At 45.1% G+C, this 19,048-nt stretch overlaps 1 protein-coding gene and 1 long non-coding RNA gene across 12 annotated transcripts in view; one reads left to right on the forward strand and one right to left on the reverse strand.

Moving 5' to 3' along the window:
* The window catches only part of LOC139234864 (uncharacterized), a 55,222-nt gene that overhangs the window by 34,098 nt on the left and 2,076 nt on the right, over window positions 1–19,048 (forward strand). The window lies entirely within an intron of this gene.
* zmiz1a (zinc finger, MIZ-type containing 1a) overlaps window positions 1–19,048 on the reverse strand; it is a 457,231-nt gene that overhangs the window by 9,861 nt on the left and 428,322 nt on the right. For all 11 annotated transcript variants that reach the window (XM_070865642.1, XM_070865646.1, XM_070865635.1 and 8 more), the window contains 8 exons: window positions 18,316–18,487; window positions 16,470–16,650; window positions 13,700–13,910; window positions 11,279–11,384; window positions 5,896–6,056; window positions 5,184–5,251; window positions 3,626–3,694; window positions 1,957–2,204 (listed from right to left, as the gene is read on the reverse strand). In XM_070865642.1, the coding sequence (XP_070721743.1) occupies window positions 1,957–2,204; window positions 3,626–3,694; window positions 5,184–5,251; window positions 5,896–6,056; window positions 11,279–11,384; window positions 13,700–13,910; window positions 16,470–16,650; window positions 18,316–18,487 (1,216 nt within the window). The remainder of the gene's footprint in view (window positions 1–1,956; window positions 2,205–3,625; window positions 3,695–5,183; window positions 5,252–5,895; window positions 6,057–11,278; window positions 11,385–13,699; window positions 13,911–16,469; window positions 16,651–18,315; window positions 18,488–19,048) is intronic.

Consider the following 19,048-nt stretch of genomic DNA (forward strand, 5'->3'; position numbering starts at 1 on the left):
TGGGAGGATTATGACAGTGTTATTATACAAGTCTGCCTTCTCAAACAATCTATATCCTGTCAGGGCTGAAGCAGGTTCAGAGAAATTGGAGCATCCTACACAAAATGTCATCTCCAAGTTAGTTTGCCCATTGTAACTCGCTACCGTTGTTTTACCAGCTTCAAAAATGAGCAATTTCAAGAGGGCGATGGAAATTCACAGGATAATGAAACGTATCTCAATTCACAATCGACTTGAAAAAACTTAAGACATAATCTTTTATTTTTTTTAAAAGTCATTGTAATCATTCTTCTCCACCTTCCATCAGTGGATTCAGAGTGTGACCTGCCAGAATCTGTTATCACTGCCTTTTGATCTACAGTCCTGAACAGTGAACGACAACTGGACACTTTGCATTACGATCTTTTAGATATATTTATATCTCAGTTTCTGGCCGTTCTGTAGGGCTCAATACCACAAGTCTATGTGGTCAACCCATGCTTGGCAGTTAAATGCTCTAGTTTTACCTCGTGGTTATGCATCCTTTTTCATACACATATACTATCTGTCAGGGTTGACAGTGACCCTTCCTTCGTCAGCTACCACATCTGTTGTCTGAGCCAGAATTTGGCTTCGCCATGGCCTAGTGTGTTAACGCAATACTCTGTAGTATATCCACTATAGGCCAGTAGGGCCTCGGTTCATTTCCCAGCTTATATTCCGTTGCGCGCAACCGAGGCAGCACTACAACTGGCCTCAAGTGTCCCTAAGCTCGTGAACGGAAAACTTAACAGCTAGGGTTCCCACCAATGCTGCCTGTGAGCTGCGCAGCCTGTTTCTTTTAGTACGCGGTCCCTTTAAATTCCCCGCGTGCGCGGTATTTGCAATGGGGAAGCTGGTGTGTGTCCTGCGCAGGATCTTTCCCATTATTGCGCAGTGTTAGAGGGAACATTGGTTCCTGCTCTTCTTCGGCTGCAAAACATGGAGGTTGAGTGAGGACAGGGCTAAGCTTAGCTGTGAAACCCTTCCACAAATCAATCAGCCTGCTGGTGATCATTCTTTGTAAAGTGAGGATAGCCCTCCTCAACATATAACATATTCACAATGGTAATTGGAACACAAGAAAAGCATGAGATGGGTGAAGGCCACAGGACCAGTCAAGGCTGCTCCATCCACAAATCGTATACAGCGTATTCTATTGGGGACTCCACCCACCCATTTAATCATCTGACGCATAAGTTTACATAAAAACTCACTCCAATCAAGTAAAACTTCAACATATTCAGCCAGCCTCACACTCCCACTGTTTAATTCTTGCCTGCTGTTCTCCAGGCAAACCCCTGCCCACAGCAAAGGAATTATATTTCAAACAAATAGTTGATCCCCTTCAACCTACCCCTACCACCACAACCACCAATTCCATTTACAAATAGCTATTTATCCAACTCTTTTTTTAAAGGGAATCTCAGCTTCAAATGTTTTCTTCTGGGAATTAAACATGTGCACCACCTTCACACATTTATAGTCTACAAACTTGGGTGTGATTACTCCAGAGTTTGATTTTACACCTTTACATTGCTTTTTATAGTAGCTTGAAATCTACCCAAAGAAAGAGAAACAGAAACTAGTAGATCAGTGCATCTAGCATCCCATTCCTGCATGAACTATACTGTATGTAACGTAAAGAACTGGAAAATGACAGTCGCTCTTCATTGGGCCAGATTATAATGTTGATTTCTGCATCAGATACATTGGGACTAGGGATGCAAGATGCCAATAATCAAAATACACTCATACTAATGTTTTTGACACATACAAAAGACCTGGATAATGAAAAATAATAATCTGTACAAATATCACATTTGAGAAAAACTTATTGACAACAGCTTCATTCAGTACCCCATCAAGCTGGATAAACGCAGTGTTGATGACATGTCGGCCTGGATAAGGAAATTCTAAATTCATTGGGAAACCTACCCGGGTTGCCATATTCATTGCCACTGTTGCCCCCTGGTGGTGGAGGTAGGGATGGGTACGGCGACGGGCCTGGCCCAAGGGCTGCAATCATCTCCATGACATTTGGCATAATCATCTGGCTGGGGCTCATGGTCTTAAACCGCTTGGACAGAGGACCATCTGGATCATCTTTAATGTGAATGTCAGACTTCAGTGGAACTGGTCTCCAGCTGCACGTTGGATCAATGGTGACCTCTTCAAACTCAGAGCTGCGGTGATACAAAGAAGATTTAACTGAATACAAGAAGCTACTTCAATCCCTAAATATTAAAAGTCATCTCATATTTCCTGCAGATATCTATTACTTGATCGTTGAAAAATGTCTTGTGTCTAGCAGTGCACACTTTGACTGAAAAATGATGTTCATTAAAAAAAGGGTAGATAGTCCGTGCTGGGTTCTTCTGACCTGGAATCAGAAATTTACAAACAGTGACAACTAGCCTCTAATTGCCCTTAGGAGTGTGCACTATTTAGACCACTTCTGCACAGCGACTATTTAAAGGGCAGCCCAGGTCACACTCAGCTCCAACTCTAGCTAAACATCCCAAGTGTCCTCTGGATTACCCGTCAGCAACGCCATGAGATCAGGATTTATATGTGTAACTTCTTATTCAAACACAATGTAATTTAAATAGATGGGAAGAATGACTGTGGGGATTGGCACAGAAATTAGGTGATTTGTTTTTGAAAGAGTGAAAGTGCATTCACATGGCACCTTTCATGTCCTCAGGGCATCACAAAGCACTTCATACCCACTGTTGAAAACACAGCAGCCAATTCTGTGCACAGCAAAATTCCACAAAGAGCCAGGAGGTAAATTACCAGATAATCTGTGCTTTTTATGGATGTTGTTTGAGAGATAAAGGTTGGCCAGGACACCGGGAGACCATTCTTGGACTTCTTTGAATAGTGCCGTGGGATCTTTTACGTTCTCCTGAGAGGGAAGATGGGACTTTGGTTTAATGTCTCATCCAAAAGATGGTACCTCGGACAGTTCAACATTTCCTCAGTACTGCACTGGAGTGTCAGCCTGGATTACGTGCTGAAGTCTCTAGAGTGGGACTTGAACTTATGACCCTCTGACTCAGAGGCGGGTGTGCTATCCATTGAGCTAAAGCTGAGCTGATGGATCTCCAATAAGTTATTTTTTTTGGACTCAAGGATTCTTCACGGAATTTTTATTCTGCCAAAGAAACAATTAATACAATATTTCACGCACCAATTAAGAGATTGTGTTCCACTGGGCGCACTCAAAACATGCTTTTGAGAACTGGAAATGTCCAGACAGAAGGCAGCAGAGAAAAATGGGACTGAGGTTGTGTGAGGCAGAACTTTCGAGGAGTGTCACTTTAGAGTTTCCCGAATGGACTGGCTTGTCCGGAGGCAACATCATTCCATGCCAACTTAACAGGGCCTTGCTGAGACAGTGCTTCAGCTAGATTTCAATTATGAAGTACAGGCAGGCGAATACAAGGGCTATTTGAAATTGGAAACGGAGTTCACGACTTATAGAAGTCACTTTTTACTTTAATGCGCAAGTCTAGTTATACACATCTAAACAAACACAGCCTGCAAGCCAACTAACAACAAACTCAGCATGTGAAATATGGAGAAGCTTGATTAAACCTACTTTTGAATGTTGGATAGGATGCTCCACATGTACTGGTCAACTTCAAGGCCTTCCAGGAGTGCCGTTTTACTGTCATTGAGTGAAAACAATATTGGCAATAACTTTCGTACAATAAAAAAGCCAACATAATTTCAGAATAAAGTGCAACAATCAGTAAAGCTTTACTTTGGAAATAAAACTGAGGGTTTTGATAGAGTAGATAGGGAGAAATTGTTTCCATTGTCAGGAGGGTCGATAACCAGAGGGCACAGATTGAAGATAATTGGAAAAAACCTCAGGGGGAAATGGGGAGATTTTTTTTTACACAGCGAGTTGTTGTGATCTGGAACGCGCTGCCTGAAAGGGTGGTGGAAGCAGATTCAAGAGTAACTTTCCACAGGGGACTTGGATAAATATTTGAGAAAAGATGAAATTTGCAGGGCTACGGGGAAAGAGCAGGAGGGAGTGAGACTAATTGGATCGCTCTTTCAAAGAGCCGACACAGACACAATAGGTTGGATGGCCTCCTTCTGTGCTGTATCATGCTATTCCTGATGAAAGGAGAAAAATTTAAAGCTAATTCTTCGAAGATGACAGGAGGTTTTTTCATTTTCAATCTTCTCAAGATCAAACAAATAAATGTTTGGTTTACACTACAAAAGGCATTGGGACGAGGCTGCACGGAGCAGACTTTGGGTGGAATTCAATAGGTCACTTTATTGTCCACCAAAGGACAAACAACATACAGAGCAAACATGGTAGAAAATGCTTCCAGAAACAAAACAGGTATTTTTGTTACAAAGTTCCGCTGTTCACGAATTTTAGCCCAAAAAGAAAATAGACGCAAGTACAAAACTACTTCCACTGTGTGTTACGCACATCTACTTATTCACTAAAACTAATGACTGATGAGGGAAAAAACATCGCTACGTTCAACTGAGAATTCCCATGAGCTGCGTGGTCGGGCAGCGATTGGGAGGTCCCGCGCCGGCACTCACCAGCTAAATTATAGGGACTGTGCACCCAAAGTAAAAATGAGAGGGAACATTGCCCGGAGTACTTTTTTGTTCCATCTGTGAGTACTAGGAGCAAGATGTTGCTCCCATTCTTTTCAATGTAAAAAGATACTTGCATTTATACAGCACTTTGGTTTGTCCTTCAGCAACCTCCCACCACACTTATAAGTTACTTTGTTGTCATGTAGGCAAACACTACAAGATAAATAACTAATTAATCTGTATTTAGTGATGTTGAAGGGTGGAATTGTGGCTACGACTCTGGGAGAATTCCCTGTGGTAATGGAATCTTGAACATTGCTCTGAACCAGCAGACACTGGTTCAATATCCCAATCCTCGGCTAATTCTCACAAACAAATACAACTTCCAAGGGGCATCTGCAATTTTAGGTTTCGTCCAAATCTGCTCCAGTGAAGCTATATAAATGCAAGTTGTTGTTAAGCTGTACATATATAAAAAGCAGTATTTTAACTAAAAGCATCCTAAAGCAGCAACCAGACGACAAGGCACCTCACGGGCAAACTTGCACAATTCTCTCTCGAAGCTCAATTTCTTTACTTACTTGCATACAGGACATCGCCATGTTCCTCTTTCACAGTTCAGTTGCAAGTATGATTCCAAATCAAAACACTGCAGTAACAGGAGAACAGACACGGACGATCCGATTAATACTTATTACATACAGTCTCCGGAACATTAATCATGATTAGTCTGCCAGCCATGATCATATTGAATGACGGTGCAGGCTCGAAGGGCCAAATGGCCTGCTCCTGCACCTATTTTCTATGTTTCTGCACTAATGTTTCCTCATGGATTTAGTCAGCTTTCTAGCTTTAGCTTGAAGCTGATGAAACTCGCTTTCAGATTCAATGTGACCCCGATTTTAACTCCAAGTGAATTCCCCGCTTAGGCCCGAGCTAAAATGACAGTCGGGTCTCAATGATGTCATCGGGCCGCAGCATGCAGATCTAAAGAAGGACCCTGTTGGCTCCGGTTGGGTGTCCTTGCTGCCTGCTCAGGAGAGCAGGTTAAAATTGCAGCTGTTGCGATCATGGCAGCTATCGGACAGGTAAGAGCCAGGGGTGATTTTAACTGTCCACCTGCAAGGTTTCTGCTGAGCGAGTAGGGTTAAAATCGCCACACATTGCTTACACTCATTAAACAATCATTTTAGCACCAAATGGACGTCACTGAAAGACAATTCCCGGCCATAATATCCTTTCAATACACAGGCCATCATAGACTTTGAAACCCAGGATGGAGGGGACGTTTACCTGTACGTGTTTACAATCATGGCCTCTCGCTGGAAGCTGAATCCGCCTGAAGGTGATTGGACACTTCAGGGACACCTTGATTGCCGTCTGCTCGACTCCATCTTCTCCATTTAATGTGGCACCACCTGAAGAAGCTGCCACACTGCTGAAGTTCCTTTTTACTGGTTAGCAAGAGGGAATAGGAATTTATCAACAGTGCCATCAGCACAGACGCACATACAACATCCCCTCATACCAAACTCGCCCTTTATTCATGAAAACTAATCAACTGAAGCTCTGGAGGAATACTTCAGTATTCCATCTGCCAGTGTACTTGAATAATTCCGTAATGATTTTTCAATTGCATACAATTGTTTTAAAGCGCAACTTTGGTGGGTTACCCTCCGAGAAACGGCGTGAATGGCCATTGTAGGCCGTGTCGATTCTCTGGGTCTTTCATTGGTCTCCCAAAGAAGGTATGACGGAGAACCCCCAAGGAATTTCAGGGTCTAAGTTTCTGTCACAGAGCCACACAGAACAGGACGATCCCAAGTCTGATATGGGCTTTTTGGGTCAAAGATGAGAAAAAAAAACTTGGTAAAGATTCCTGATCCTGACCATTGCACAGCTTATTTGTGGATACCAGGTGAGGGCTCAGGTGTGACACCCTCCACAGGTAGGACTCACACATGGGCCATTGATGCCATCAAGCCACAGGCTAGCCTAGTAGTCAATGCTTTCAGGACGGGAATGGAAAGAATTGGAGAGAATTTTTTTTTTGTAAAGGGATTAAATTGATGTCAGAGCTGATGACTCACTCCTTGCTGTCTCTGGAACACCTTTCCTGTATGTAAGGACAGAGAGAAATTTTCCACCATTGGCTTTGGCCAATTCAGATGGCGTGCATTTTCCCCACTGGATTAGTTCCCCCTGAAAAGTAGGTCCTTAATAAATTATTTTTGAATTTCTCCGCTCCCGAAGACAGCGGCTCATACAGCTCAGTACTAGCCATCCTCCAATACCTCATCCAATTGAGCTTTATTCATTAGAGAGTGGACATCAGTGGGCTATTCAGTCATGGGGGGCTGTTTGGATTGTTCCCAAGTGAGCTGGGTCTAAGGTCAACTGTAAGTAATAAATCTCTCTGATTTATTATTCACAAGCTAATTATGTTACCCAATGACAGTTGTTAATGCAGAAGCTTTCATTTTTTTTTTACCTTGTAAACTGATGGGAGAGCTTTTCTCTACTTGAGCGCTACAGTGAACCTGTGCTGTAGCCACCAGGTCATCCTAATGCCTCAAAAAAATAATACATGAACGCATGACGGCTTTGTATACAACTCCTTTGTCTATTCTGACAGAAGTGCCATCGGGTTAATGCCTCGCTTCAAACAGCGGATAAAGACATTTCATAGAAACATAGAAAATAGGTGCAGGAGTAGGCCATTCGGCCCTTCGCGCCTGCACCACCATTCAATAAGATCATGGCTGATCATGCCCTCAGTACCCTTTTCCTGCTTGCTCTCCATCCCCCTTGATCCCCTTAGCCGTAAGGGCCATATCTAACTCCCTCTTGAATATATCCAATGAGCTGGCATCAACAACTCTCTGCGGCAGGGAATTTCACAGGTTAACAACTCACTGAGTGAAGAAGTTTCTTCTCATCTCAATCCTAAATAGCCTACCCCTTATCCTAAGACCATGTCCCCTGGTTCTGGAATTCCCCAACATTCTTTCTGCATCTAACCTGTCCAGTCCCGTCAGAATCTTATACGTTTCTATGAGATCACCTCTCATCCTTCTAAACTCCAGTGAATAAAGGCCCAGTTGATCCAGTCTCTCCTCATATGTCAGTCCAGCCATCCCTGGAATCAGTCTGGTGAACCTTCGCTGCACTCCCTCAATAGCAAGAATGTCATTCCTCAGATTAGGAGACCAGAAACTGAACACAATATTCCAGGTGAGGCCTCACTAAGGCCCTGTATAACTGCAGTAAGACCTCCCTGCTCCTATACTCAAATCCCCTAGCTATGAAGGCCAACATACCATTTGCCTTTTTCACCACCTGCTGTACCTGCATGCCAACTTTCAATGACTAATGAACCATGACACCCAGGTCTCGTTGCACCTCCCCTTTTCCTAATCTGCCGCCATTCAGATAATATTCTGCCTTCGTGTTTTTGCCCCCAAAATGGATAACCTCACATTTATCCACATTATACTGCATCTGCCATGCATTTGCCCACTCACCTAACCTGTCCAAGTCACCCTTCAGCCTCTTAGCGTCCTCCTCACAGCTCACACCGCCACCCAGTTTAGTGTCATCCACAAACTTGAAGATATTACACTCAATTCCTTCATCTAAATCGTTAATGTATATTGTGAAGAGCTGGGGTCCCAGCACTGAGCCCTGCGGCACCCCACTAGTCACTGCCTGCCATTCTGAAAAGGACCCGTTTATCCCGACTCTCTGCTTCCTGTCTGCCAACCAGTTCTCTATCCAAGTCAGTAGATTACCCCCAATACCATGCGCTTTGATTTTGCACACCAATCTCTTGTGCGGGACCTTGTCAAAAGCCTTTTGAAAGTCCAAATACACCACATCCACTGGTTCTCCCTTGTCCACTCTGCTAGTTACATCCTCAAAAAATTCCTGAAGATTCGACAAGCATGATTTCCCTTTCATAAATCCACGCTGACTTGGACTGATCCTGTCACTGCTTTCCAAATGCGCTGCTATTTCATCCTTAATGATTGATTCCAACATTTTCCCCACTACTGATGTCAGGCTAACCGGTCTATAATTACCCGTTTTCTCTCTCCCTCCTTTTTTAAAAAGTGGTGTTATATTAGCTATCCTCCAGTCCATAGGAACTGATCCAGAGTCGATAAGACTGTTGGAAAATGATCACCAATGCATCCACTATTTCTAGGGCCACTTCCTTAAGTACTCTGGGATGCAGATTATCAGACCCTGGGGATTTATCAGCCTTCAATCCCATCAACTTCCCTAACACAATTTTTCGCCTAATAAGGATATCCTTCAGTTCCTCCTTCTCACTAGACCCACTGTCCCCTCGTACATTCGGAAGGTTATTTGTGTCTTCCTTCGTGAAGACAGAACCGAAGTATTTGTTCAATTGGTCTGCCATTTCTTTGTTCCCCATTATTAATTCACCTGAATCCGACTACAAGGGACCTACGTCTGTCTTCACTAATCTTTTTCTCTTCACATATTTATTGAAGCTTATGCAGTTAGTTTTTATGTTCCTTGCAAGCTTCCTCTTGTACTCTATTTTCCCCCTCTTAATTAAATCCTTAGTCCTCCTCTGTTGAATTCTAAATTTCTCCCAATCCTCAGGTTTGTTGCTTTTTCTGGCCAATTTATATGCCTCTTTCTTGGTTTTAACACTATCCTTAATTTCCCTTGTTAGCCACGGTTGAGCCACCTTCCCCGTTTTATATTTACTCCAGACAGGGATGTACAATTGCTGAAGTTCATCCATGTGAACTTTAAATCTTTGCCATTGCTTATCCACCGTCAACCCTTTAAGTATCCTTTGCCAGTCTATTCTAGCCAATTCACACCTCATACTGTCGAAGTTACCTTTCCTTAGTTCAGGACCCTAGTTTCCGAATTAACTGTATCACTCTCCATCTTAATAAAGAATTCTACCATATTATGGTCACTCTTTCCCAAGGGGCCTCACACAACAAGATTGCTAATTAGTCCCTTCTCATTACACATCACCCAGTCTAGGATGGCCAGCTCTCTAATTGGTTCCTCGACATATTGGTCTAGAAAACCATCCATAATACACTCCAGGAAATCCTCCTCCACCGCATTGCTACCAGTTTGGTTAGCCCAATCAATATGTAGATTAAAGTCGCCCATGATAACTGCTGGACCTTTATTGCACACATCCCTTATTTCTTGTTTGATGCTGTCTCCAACCTCACTACTTCTGTTTAGTGGTCTGTTAGCGTTTTCTGCCCTTTGGTATTCCGCAGCACCACTCATACCGATTCCACATCATCCAGGCTAATGTCCCTCCTTATTATTGCATTAGTTTCTTCTTTAACCAGCAACGCCATCCCGCCTCCTTTTCCTCTCTGCCTATCCTTCCTAAATGTTGAATACCCCTGGATGTTGAGTTCCCAGCCTTGGTCACCCTGGAGCCATGTCTACGTGATGCCAATTACATCATATCCATTAACTGCTGTCTGCGCAGTTAATTCATCCACCTTATTCCGAATACTCCTCGTATTGAGGCACAGAGCCTTCAGGCTTGTCTTTTTAACACACTTTGCCCCTTTAGAATTTTGCTGTAATGTAGCCCTTTTTGCTTTTGTCTTGGGTTTCTCTGCCCTCCACTTTTACTATTCTCCTTTCTACCTTTTGCTTCTGCCTTCATTTTATTTCCCTCTGTCTCCCTGCATAGGTTCCCATCCCCTGCCATGTTAGTTTAACTCCTCCCCAACAGCACTAGCAAGCACTCCCCCTAGGACACTGGTTCCGGTCCTGCCCAGGTGCAGACCGTCTGGTTTGTACTGGTCCCACCTTCCCCAGAACCGGTTCCAATGTCCCAGGAATTTGAATCCCTCCCTTGTGCACCACTCCTCAAGCCACATATTCATCTGAGCTATCCTGTGATTCCTACTCTGACTAGCACGTGGCACTGGTAGCAATCCTGAGATTACTACTTTTGATGTCCTACTTTTTAATGTAGCTCCTCGCTCCCTAAATTTGTCTCGTAGGACCTCATCCCATTTTTTACCTATATTGTTGGTACCTATATGCACCATGACAACTGGCTGTTCACCCTCCCTTTTCAGAATGTCTTGCACCCACTCCGAGACATCCTTGACCCTTGCACCAGGGAGGCAACATACCATCCTGGAGTCTCGGTTGCGGCCGCAGAAACGCCTATCTATTCCCCTTACAATCGAATCCCCTATCACTATAGCTCTCCCACTCTTTTTTTCTGTCCTCCTGTGCAGCAGAGCCACCCACGGTGCCATTAACTTGGCTGCTGCTGCTCTCTCCTGATGAGTCATCCCCCTCAACAGTACCCAAAACGGTGTATCTGTTTGTATGTTAACATGCAAAGGGCTTGATTTCTTCTGTAGCAGGACAGCAACAAGGTCTCCACTGCCCCTCCCCTCCCAATTATCCGCCCTGTGACTTTTGGTGAGATTATTTGCAAGAGCACCAAAAAAGCATACTGCAGCATAATTAGTATCAAAGTACATCACTTGCGTTACGGAAATCGAATTGTTCGCTCCCGAAGGCATGGTGTCGAATCGGTTGCAACCCCTTCTCAGTGTGTGAGGCAAGAGCTCCTCAAAAGCTGAACAAAAATTCACACACATTCTGTAAAACACCATCTCTGTACACCTACTTTTGGTGATGCAATGTTCAGCAGGAAGGAGCCTTTTCTTCAGCAAGCCTTGCAGCACCGATCGGACTGACGGTCTGTGCACCAACTGCAGTACAAACAAGTGCGACTGAAAGGAGAGAGAGAACGCACACGGGATCAGTACCGTGTCAGAAACCACAAGGAATTGGTAACAACAGTATCATGTTATTCCCCAGGTAGCAATGAAACTGTGATATATGTAGAAGTGTATCGTGTACAGAATGGCAGCCTCTATAGTTCTTTGAATGCTGTAAATACATTGTGGATACATCAAATGACAAAAAAGAAACTCCATGCTGAAATCTAAATACTTTGCACTCTATGATAATAATGCTCCTTTCATTATAAAACAGCATATGCTGCACTGCTGCAACACAACAAGGCTTCTTCGGCAGCACCTCCCAAACCCGCGACCTCTACCACCTAGAAGGACAAGGGCAGCAGGCGTATAGGAGCACCATCATCTCCAAGTTCCCCACCCAAGTCACACACTATCCTGACTTGGAAATATATTGCCATTTTTCCTACAACGTTCCTTCATAGTTGCTGGGTCAAATTCCTGGCACTCCCTCCCAAACAACACTGTGGGAGCACTTTCACCACACGGACTGCAGTGGTCCAAGAAGGCGGCTCACCACCAGCTTCTCAAGGGGCAATTAGGGATGGGCCATAAATGCTGGCCTTGCCAGCGACGGCCACATCTGACTAACCATGGGAAATTTGTAAGGAATTAATAAGTCTTGTGTACAGTGCACGTCACAATTTGAAAATGTCCCAAGAACCACACCAAAAAACACACACACTTCCTTTATAGTCTCCCGGCACATCTCACAAAACACTTTCCAAATCCGTTTGCTATCTCTGATTTCTCTTCCTTTCTATGCATAACATATACGGAACTTAATGCTTCCTGCAACTCGCCATCACAATGGGAGAACCACTCTTGCCCTTTGTACTGCAAACACGCCGGGCCAGAATTTCCTGTGAAACTGCGCCCAAAGACACACGCAATCAGGGCACAAAGCCAATTTCCGGCATAAAAAGCTCGAGAAAATTCAGCCGTAAGCGTGTTGCACATGTACTAACGCGACATACCCGAATTTCCTTTCAGCCGTAAGCGTACATACTAACACGTACAACGCAACACACCCGATCTTTTATGCCCATTCATCAAGTCCTGTGACCGAACACGTCAGTCATGGCTCATTATAATGGCTCCGTCCCTATTGTAAACGCGAGTTTCCTGCAATTAAGCTGGTTCAAAACAGGTGTGAAATTACCTCCCGAATTTTAGGCGCAGCAGGAAAGAATTTTTGAAGCGATCTTCCTTATTTATCTTCACTGTGATCTGCACTGTATCTTCTATTTTTCTGAATGCATTTTTAATGGCATCAGTGTGAGTTTCATTAAAATTTGGAAAGCTTCCATGAATCCATTTTCTTAAAACTGCTGTGTTTAATGTGCATGAACGACGGCTAGATGGCTTCAAACTTTAATGATCATACTTAAAGGAGGTGTGAGTTCTGTGTTTTCTTCAGGCCCATGATTGTTTATGCTGATTCCGCTTGTTCATGCCCGTTTTTACGGTCCGTCAATGCTAATAATGCAGGAGGTTTTGGCGTACATTGCCATCGACAAAATGGGCATCACAACGCTCATAAATTTCTGTGTCACTTGCCGATTACACCCTGCTGCCTCCCAGCAGGAAATTCCAGGCCGCTGTGACTAAGTGGGAGCATTGTGTGGCAGTGCAATGCAGGAAAAGAAAAAAACGTGTCAATCGAACAATTGACATTTGTTCTGTTGAATGTATCGGCAGATGGCTGAGGCTGGCAGCCAGGGTGGTACTAAACAGCTGAGTAAATAAGACAGCAGGAAATTCCTCCTTGCACAAGCGTGCCATTACCAATAGATTGAGAACTGAGATAATCACTCACTCGTGCAGAAATACTCACATTGTAGGGAAAATGTGACAGACTTTATTCTGACTGCAGTCATTTTTAAATAAATGTCTTTTTTAAATGGTTGCCATGATTCTCAAGAATTCAAAATGTATTTATTGTTTGTTTCTGTGAAGAATGCCACTGGTTGGCACAGTCTGAGGGGATGCTGCAGCAGTGTGCCATCACAGTGATGGGCATGCAGGCTCCCTTGCCCTAACTCCAGCTCCTTTCCAAGTCCACAAGCACCATCACAAAGAGGGAAAGGATCTTCGAGTGGGAGCGATCCTGTGGCTGTTTTGTGTGCCCTGGCAGAATTTGTAGAGGCCTTGGAGCAGATCATCTCCTTGCCCTCTCAGGCAGCACACAGAGCAGAGAGTTTAAAGAAGGACGAACCAAAAAAAAAAGGGATTTTATACAGATATACAAACTAAGACAAAGTCACAGAGGTCGTCATACTTACACAGCAACAAGCAGTGACTGTGATCTGGATGGTGTTCCTTCCTGGCTGACAGACATGCTTCAGATGCAAGGGCTTGTGAGAAGTCTTGTTGTCACCTCGCTCGATGGTGAGGGGTGTTGCATTCACACTGACCTGGACAGATGCCGGCCAGTTTGTGTTCATCTGCCGGTCTTCATGGTGGTAACATTTAAACTGAAGCTCCAAGTCAGACCTGGAACAGATTGCATGTATATTCTCACTTCAGAGGTTATGCGCGTTAGCATTGGTAACACAAAATGTTAGACCAGAGCCGCATATATTCAGCATTGCGATTTGGCCGCTTTGCCCCCACAGAGACTCAACCCAGCTCCACTGAAGAAACTGGAGCCCGCCTTGCTTTGGAGCCAATACACGAGTCCATTGTGTTTGTAGCTTGCTGAAATAGATCGTCCACACAAGATATTCCAGCTTCCTTCAAAACCTCCCCCGTCTGTGGAGTGACACTTGCGCTTTGAAGGAAACTGGAACATCACTGTCTGCAGCCTGCTGTAAGGCGACCAGCAATGTATTGTCACCATTTCTGTCCGACCTTTCCTGAAGCCTTTAACTCCTTCCCGAGTCCCACAGATGCCAGACACGCTCCAGTGTATTGCTCAGATGCCCATTGGTGAGTACGTGACCATGGAGTCCAATCCTGCCCAACAACCACACGTGCACTTCTAGCAGGGGCCACTGGATGGCGATCGTAAGCTATGGGGGCCCAATTAATCTTCTCTTGCCTAAGTCAGGGACGTTGAGGCCAATGGTTGAATCCTGACCAACACCCCGCCTACAATCAGCTAACTCAACGCAGACTGGGGGTTCAACCTATCCGCTTCCAGGACTCTGCGCCTCAGCTGCTCGCCAGATAAACTCGCGGAGCCATCAGTCTGACCTGTGTCAGTGTTGTTTAATGTGCCTTGTTCACAGCAGCCTTGTGAGCATAAGAATGTGGATAACAGAGAATGGGAGGAATTCCTTCCTCTTCCCCGGGTCAATAAGAACATAAGAATTAAGAGCAGGAGTAGGTCATATGGCCCCTTGAACCTGCTCCGCCACTTAATATCATGGCTGATCTTCAACCTCAACTCCACTTTCCCGCCTATCTCCATATCACTTGATTCCCCTCGAGTGCAAAAGTCTCTCCATCTCAGCCTTGAATTACTCAATGACTCAGCATCCGCAGCCCTCTAGGGTAGAGAATTACAAAGATTCACAATCCTCTAAATGAAGAAATTCCTCCTCATCTCAATCTTAAATTGCCGACCCTTTATCATGAGACCGTGCCCCTCTAGTTCTCGACTCTCCAGCCTGGGGAAGCAACCTCTCAACATCTACCCTGTCAGTGTACCCTCAGAATCTTATATGTTTCGATGAGATCACCTCTCATTCTTCTAAACTCCAGAGAATATAGGCCCAATCTACTCAATCTGTCCTCATAGGACAACCCTCTCATCCCAGGAATCAATGAGAGCCCTCCTGCTGTACATTTAGCAAGCAAAACTGGTTCTGAAACGCAAACCCATGTTAGACAGAACAGGGTATCAGACTAAAAACTATCCGTCTTGTTTTAGTACTTTCATATTGGATCTATGGGGTCCTGCAGCGTTACAATGGAGAGCCACAACCTCCAAATGCTGCTTTCCCTGTTTATGATGGTGAAAATAACGCAGCCATCAAGATGTAACGGGAGACCAATTGTTCCCTCTAATTTGTTTTTGGGTGTGCTACCCCTTTAACAGGCTGCACAACCCATTCAAATTTGTGCGCATGCGCGGTTTTTCCATTTAAAAGCCGGTGTGGGACCTCCAGATCGCTCCTCGGCCGCATAGCTTAATGGGATTGCTGGCGGAGATCTGACGGCAGCTCGGAGAACCCTTGAAAGTGCGGAGCGTTGTTGCCATTGTAGATCTGAGCGCGGCGGGTGCAGGCAGAATCTCCTGCCCGCTGTTGACACCAACATTTGAATACAAAACCCAGCTCGAGGACATGCTGCGACATTTGGCGTTGAAGGGACCTCTGGTTTTACCCAGAAATATCCTAGTTCCAGCCTTCGAATGAATTGGACGGATTGGAGATGCGGCAATGTGTAGTGGGGACTGAAGGCGACCACCCTGTTACTCAGTTGCCAGCAATTTTGGGTTGTCTCTTTGATTTGGAGTCAAAGTCCCTGCACAGCAGGTGCTAACAATCTAGCAGCATGGGCGGAAACAGGCATTTGGCAGCGCAATTCGGACAGCAGTCGTGATTGTCTGCACCAAGTCCGACATGAATGGTGCGCTGTACAGTCAGGGACAGGAGTAAACATGTCATTTCAGGCCCAGATTGCGACCCCCATCTGCCTGTTCAGATGGCTGTAGAAAAACCCATGGCATTATTGGAATAAGAGTAGTGGAGCAACATTCCTGCTAAGCTGTGCGGCTTTCCAATGGGAGATTTCGTGCACGCATGGAAATTTGAATGGGCCGCACGCCTGTTGAAGGAACCTCGCACCCCTCCCCCCGGCAAAATTAGGGGGATCATTGCAGGGGAATTCGTCCTGGTGTCTGGCCAACATTTATCCCTAAACCAACATCATCCGAACAGATTCACTGGTCCTTTCTCTCATTGCTGTTCTGTGGGATCTTGCTGTGCACAAACTGGTTACAGGTTTTGCGTGCAAACCAATAGTGGCTACACTGCGTAACCAGATCATTTCCGAGGATGTGAGCGGCGCCACGTAAATGCAAGTCCTTCCCTTCTGCGCTCTCACCTCCACATTAATGTCTGGTGCACAGACTGCCGCAGATGGAAGACGTGGTTGCTGACAGCCAGATTGTGCTCCAGTCGGAAGGGCTCCAAAACGACGCCGTCTCTTACCGGGAACGTCAGCCGGAGCTCATCGTTGGCTGAGACCAAAGAGGGAGAGAAAGTGTCAACTTTCCCTTTTGCATCTGCAGTACAGTAAAAACGTAGTTTTCATATCATCACAAGAGTGTCACGTTAATGGAAACATTTCTCTCCATCCCACCCACCGACAGCTTGCTGCTGTACACCTTCTCCTATCTGGGAGAGTGGAACAGCCTGGGCCGTGGAATTCACCAGGGCCGCCACTAACTCTACTCCACGAATGTCCTACAGAAGATAGAATTTAAATTGGCAAAGGCGGAAAAAATTTTTTTTTTCCTTCCACTGCCCCCTCCCTTGCAACCTCATCCCAGAGATAAGAAACACCACCTCCACATGGTTAACAACTGACCAACGTCACCCGATCGAGGCAAGCTGGTTTGGTTGCTTCACAGGTGGCAGTGTTACAAATAAATTCTACACCTTCGAAGTCGGGACTCCGGAAGAACCAACCGGCAGCCATTTGCCATGACTGCCATTCTTTTCTCCTTCCCATTGAACTGACACTAAGGCCAGGCAGATCGAGCTGTTCAGGGCCTTTGTGGATTGTGAAACTAACAAACCCAAGCCAGAGGGTATCCACAAATCTTCTGTGTGCAAGTCAAGCACCTGAGCCGATCGCGGAGTGCAGTTAAAGAGTGAAGTTTAAACTTCACTCTTTAACTGCACTCCGCGATCGGCTCAGATGCCTGACTTGCACACAGAAGATTTGTGCATGTTTCAGGTTGGAAAAATATGTTATGAAAATAACCCCACTAATTTTCTTAAGTGATCTCCGTTCATACTCATGGGGAGTTCCGTACAAACGGATTAAAACAACTCAGTCAGATTTGCCGTTAGATTTATGGACACCTTTCTATTATAATGTCACTGTTTTTCCTGTGCAGTCTCGAATGGTCCTCGATTCACACACTGACACAGAACACCGGGCATAATTTTAAAATTAGAGCTAAGTCCATTAAAAGCAAACCCGGCAAAAACACCTGCACACAAAGGGAGGCGAGAATGTGGAATGCGCTTCGCAGGACGATTGTGGGGGTTCCATTTCCTTGCAGCTTCTGCTCCACTTCTGTAACTTCCGCGGAGATCTCGGCCTACAGCGAGAGAAGCCTCAAGGGAACTCACCCCCCGCCCCGTCCCCCGCACAGATGCTTAAGTCAAGCGAGGGGTTCAAAGGGTGATTTGATACTTGCATGGGAATTGAGGCTATTAAGGGGAAATGGAGAACAGATTTGGAATTGTGAATTAGGCGGCATGGCTTACAAACATCAACAGACCAAATGGTCTACTAGTGTTCCGAGGGGGAAATCTCCCGAGATCAACGCCAGTGACCTCTGGGGGCATTCTCCTGGTCGTCGTAACTTCAGCCGAAACACCGGAGTAAAGGCAGAAATGGCCGTTTCCATCGGGTTTTTCGGCCAAAGCGACCGAGGGAGATCGGGGCACCCGCTGTGGAAACGCTACCTTCAAGTGTCTGATAATGGACTCTGCAATGGTTCTCGGCCACTCTGTGGGGCATAATCAAAGCAATATTTATGACCATTTTACGTACTGAAGTACCAAGCCCCTTCTGGAGCAGCTGACCATTACATTATTCAGGCCTACAAAGTAAGAAGCGGAAAACTGAAGAGTTGGGTCCTGTGTTTCATCACATCACAATCCCAGTTTAAAAAAACCCACACATTTCGCTTTGTCCGTGTCACCTAACTCACTTGGAGGTGGTGGAGGCAAGGAGCTCAGATTGGGTTTGATATCAGGTGGGAACGGCGGCTTCACGTCCTGGTTGGGAGACAGGTACGGTGGAATACTGCTTCCTGGAGTCATAGGCGGAGTGGGATTTCCCGGTACAGGAGAATGAGGATAGCTTGCCACAGACCTCGGCGGCTAAAAGAAAGAAGAAAGGCGTGATGACTGTACTGAGAACTTTGCAGGAATCATGTGTACTGTCATGCATCAGATCCACGGTGATCCTACATTCCTCAATTACTGTATCATGCAGAATTTAACAACTATTCATCCACCGAAACTATGGTAGAATTTTTGCACCGTTTCCAAAATCTTGTCAACGGTTGATTTTATTCACTTTTCAGAGAAAGCTGCTACAGTTGGGGCAATCTGGTGGAAATTAAACCGTCCCTTTATCACAGAGAACCCTCTCCCTTTGAACAAAAGCCATCAGAACTGACCTACATACACTGAGAACCAACTGGTATCTAATGACACAATCTGTTATTGAAAGGGGCCCATCCCCATTAATCACATTCCTCTTATAACCTGTCAGCTGTAATGAAGAAACATTTCAGACTGAGAAAATTCCCAGCGCCTGGGCACAGGACAGAGCGATGAACAGGTTCCAAAGTGCAGTTGGCAGCTCTCAAAAATTGGATTTGAACTATTTCTGTATTGACCGTGCAATTTCCAGGTACCAGAAGTGTTTAGGCTTTG

The sequence above is a fragment of the Pristiophorus japonicus genome, chromosome 22, assembly GCF_044704955.1.
Source record: "Pristiophorus japonicus isolate sPriJap1 chromosome 22, sPriJap1.hap1, whole genome shotgun sequence".
In the NCBI taxonomy this organism is placed as follows: Eukaryota; Metazoa; Chordata; class Chondrichthyes; family Pristiophoridae; genus Pristiophorus; species Pristiophorus japonicus.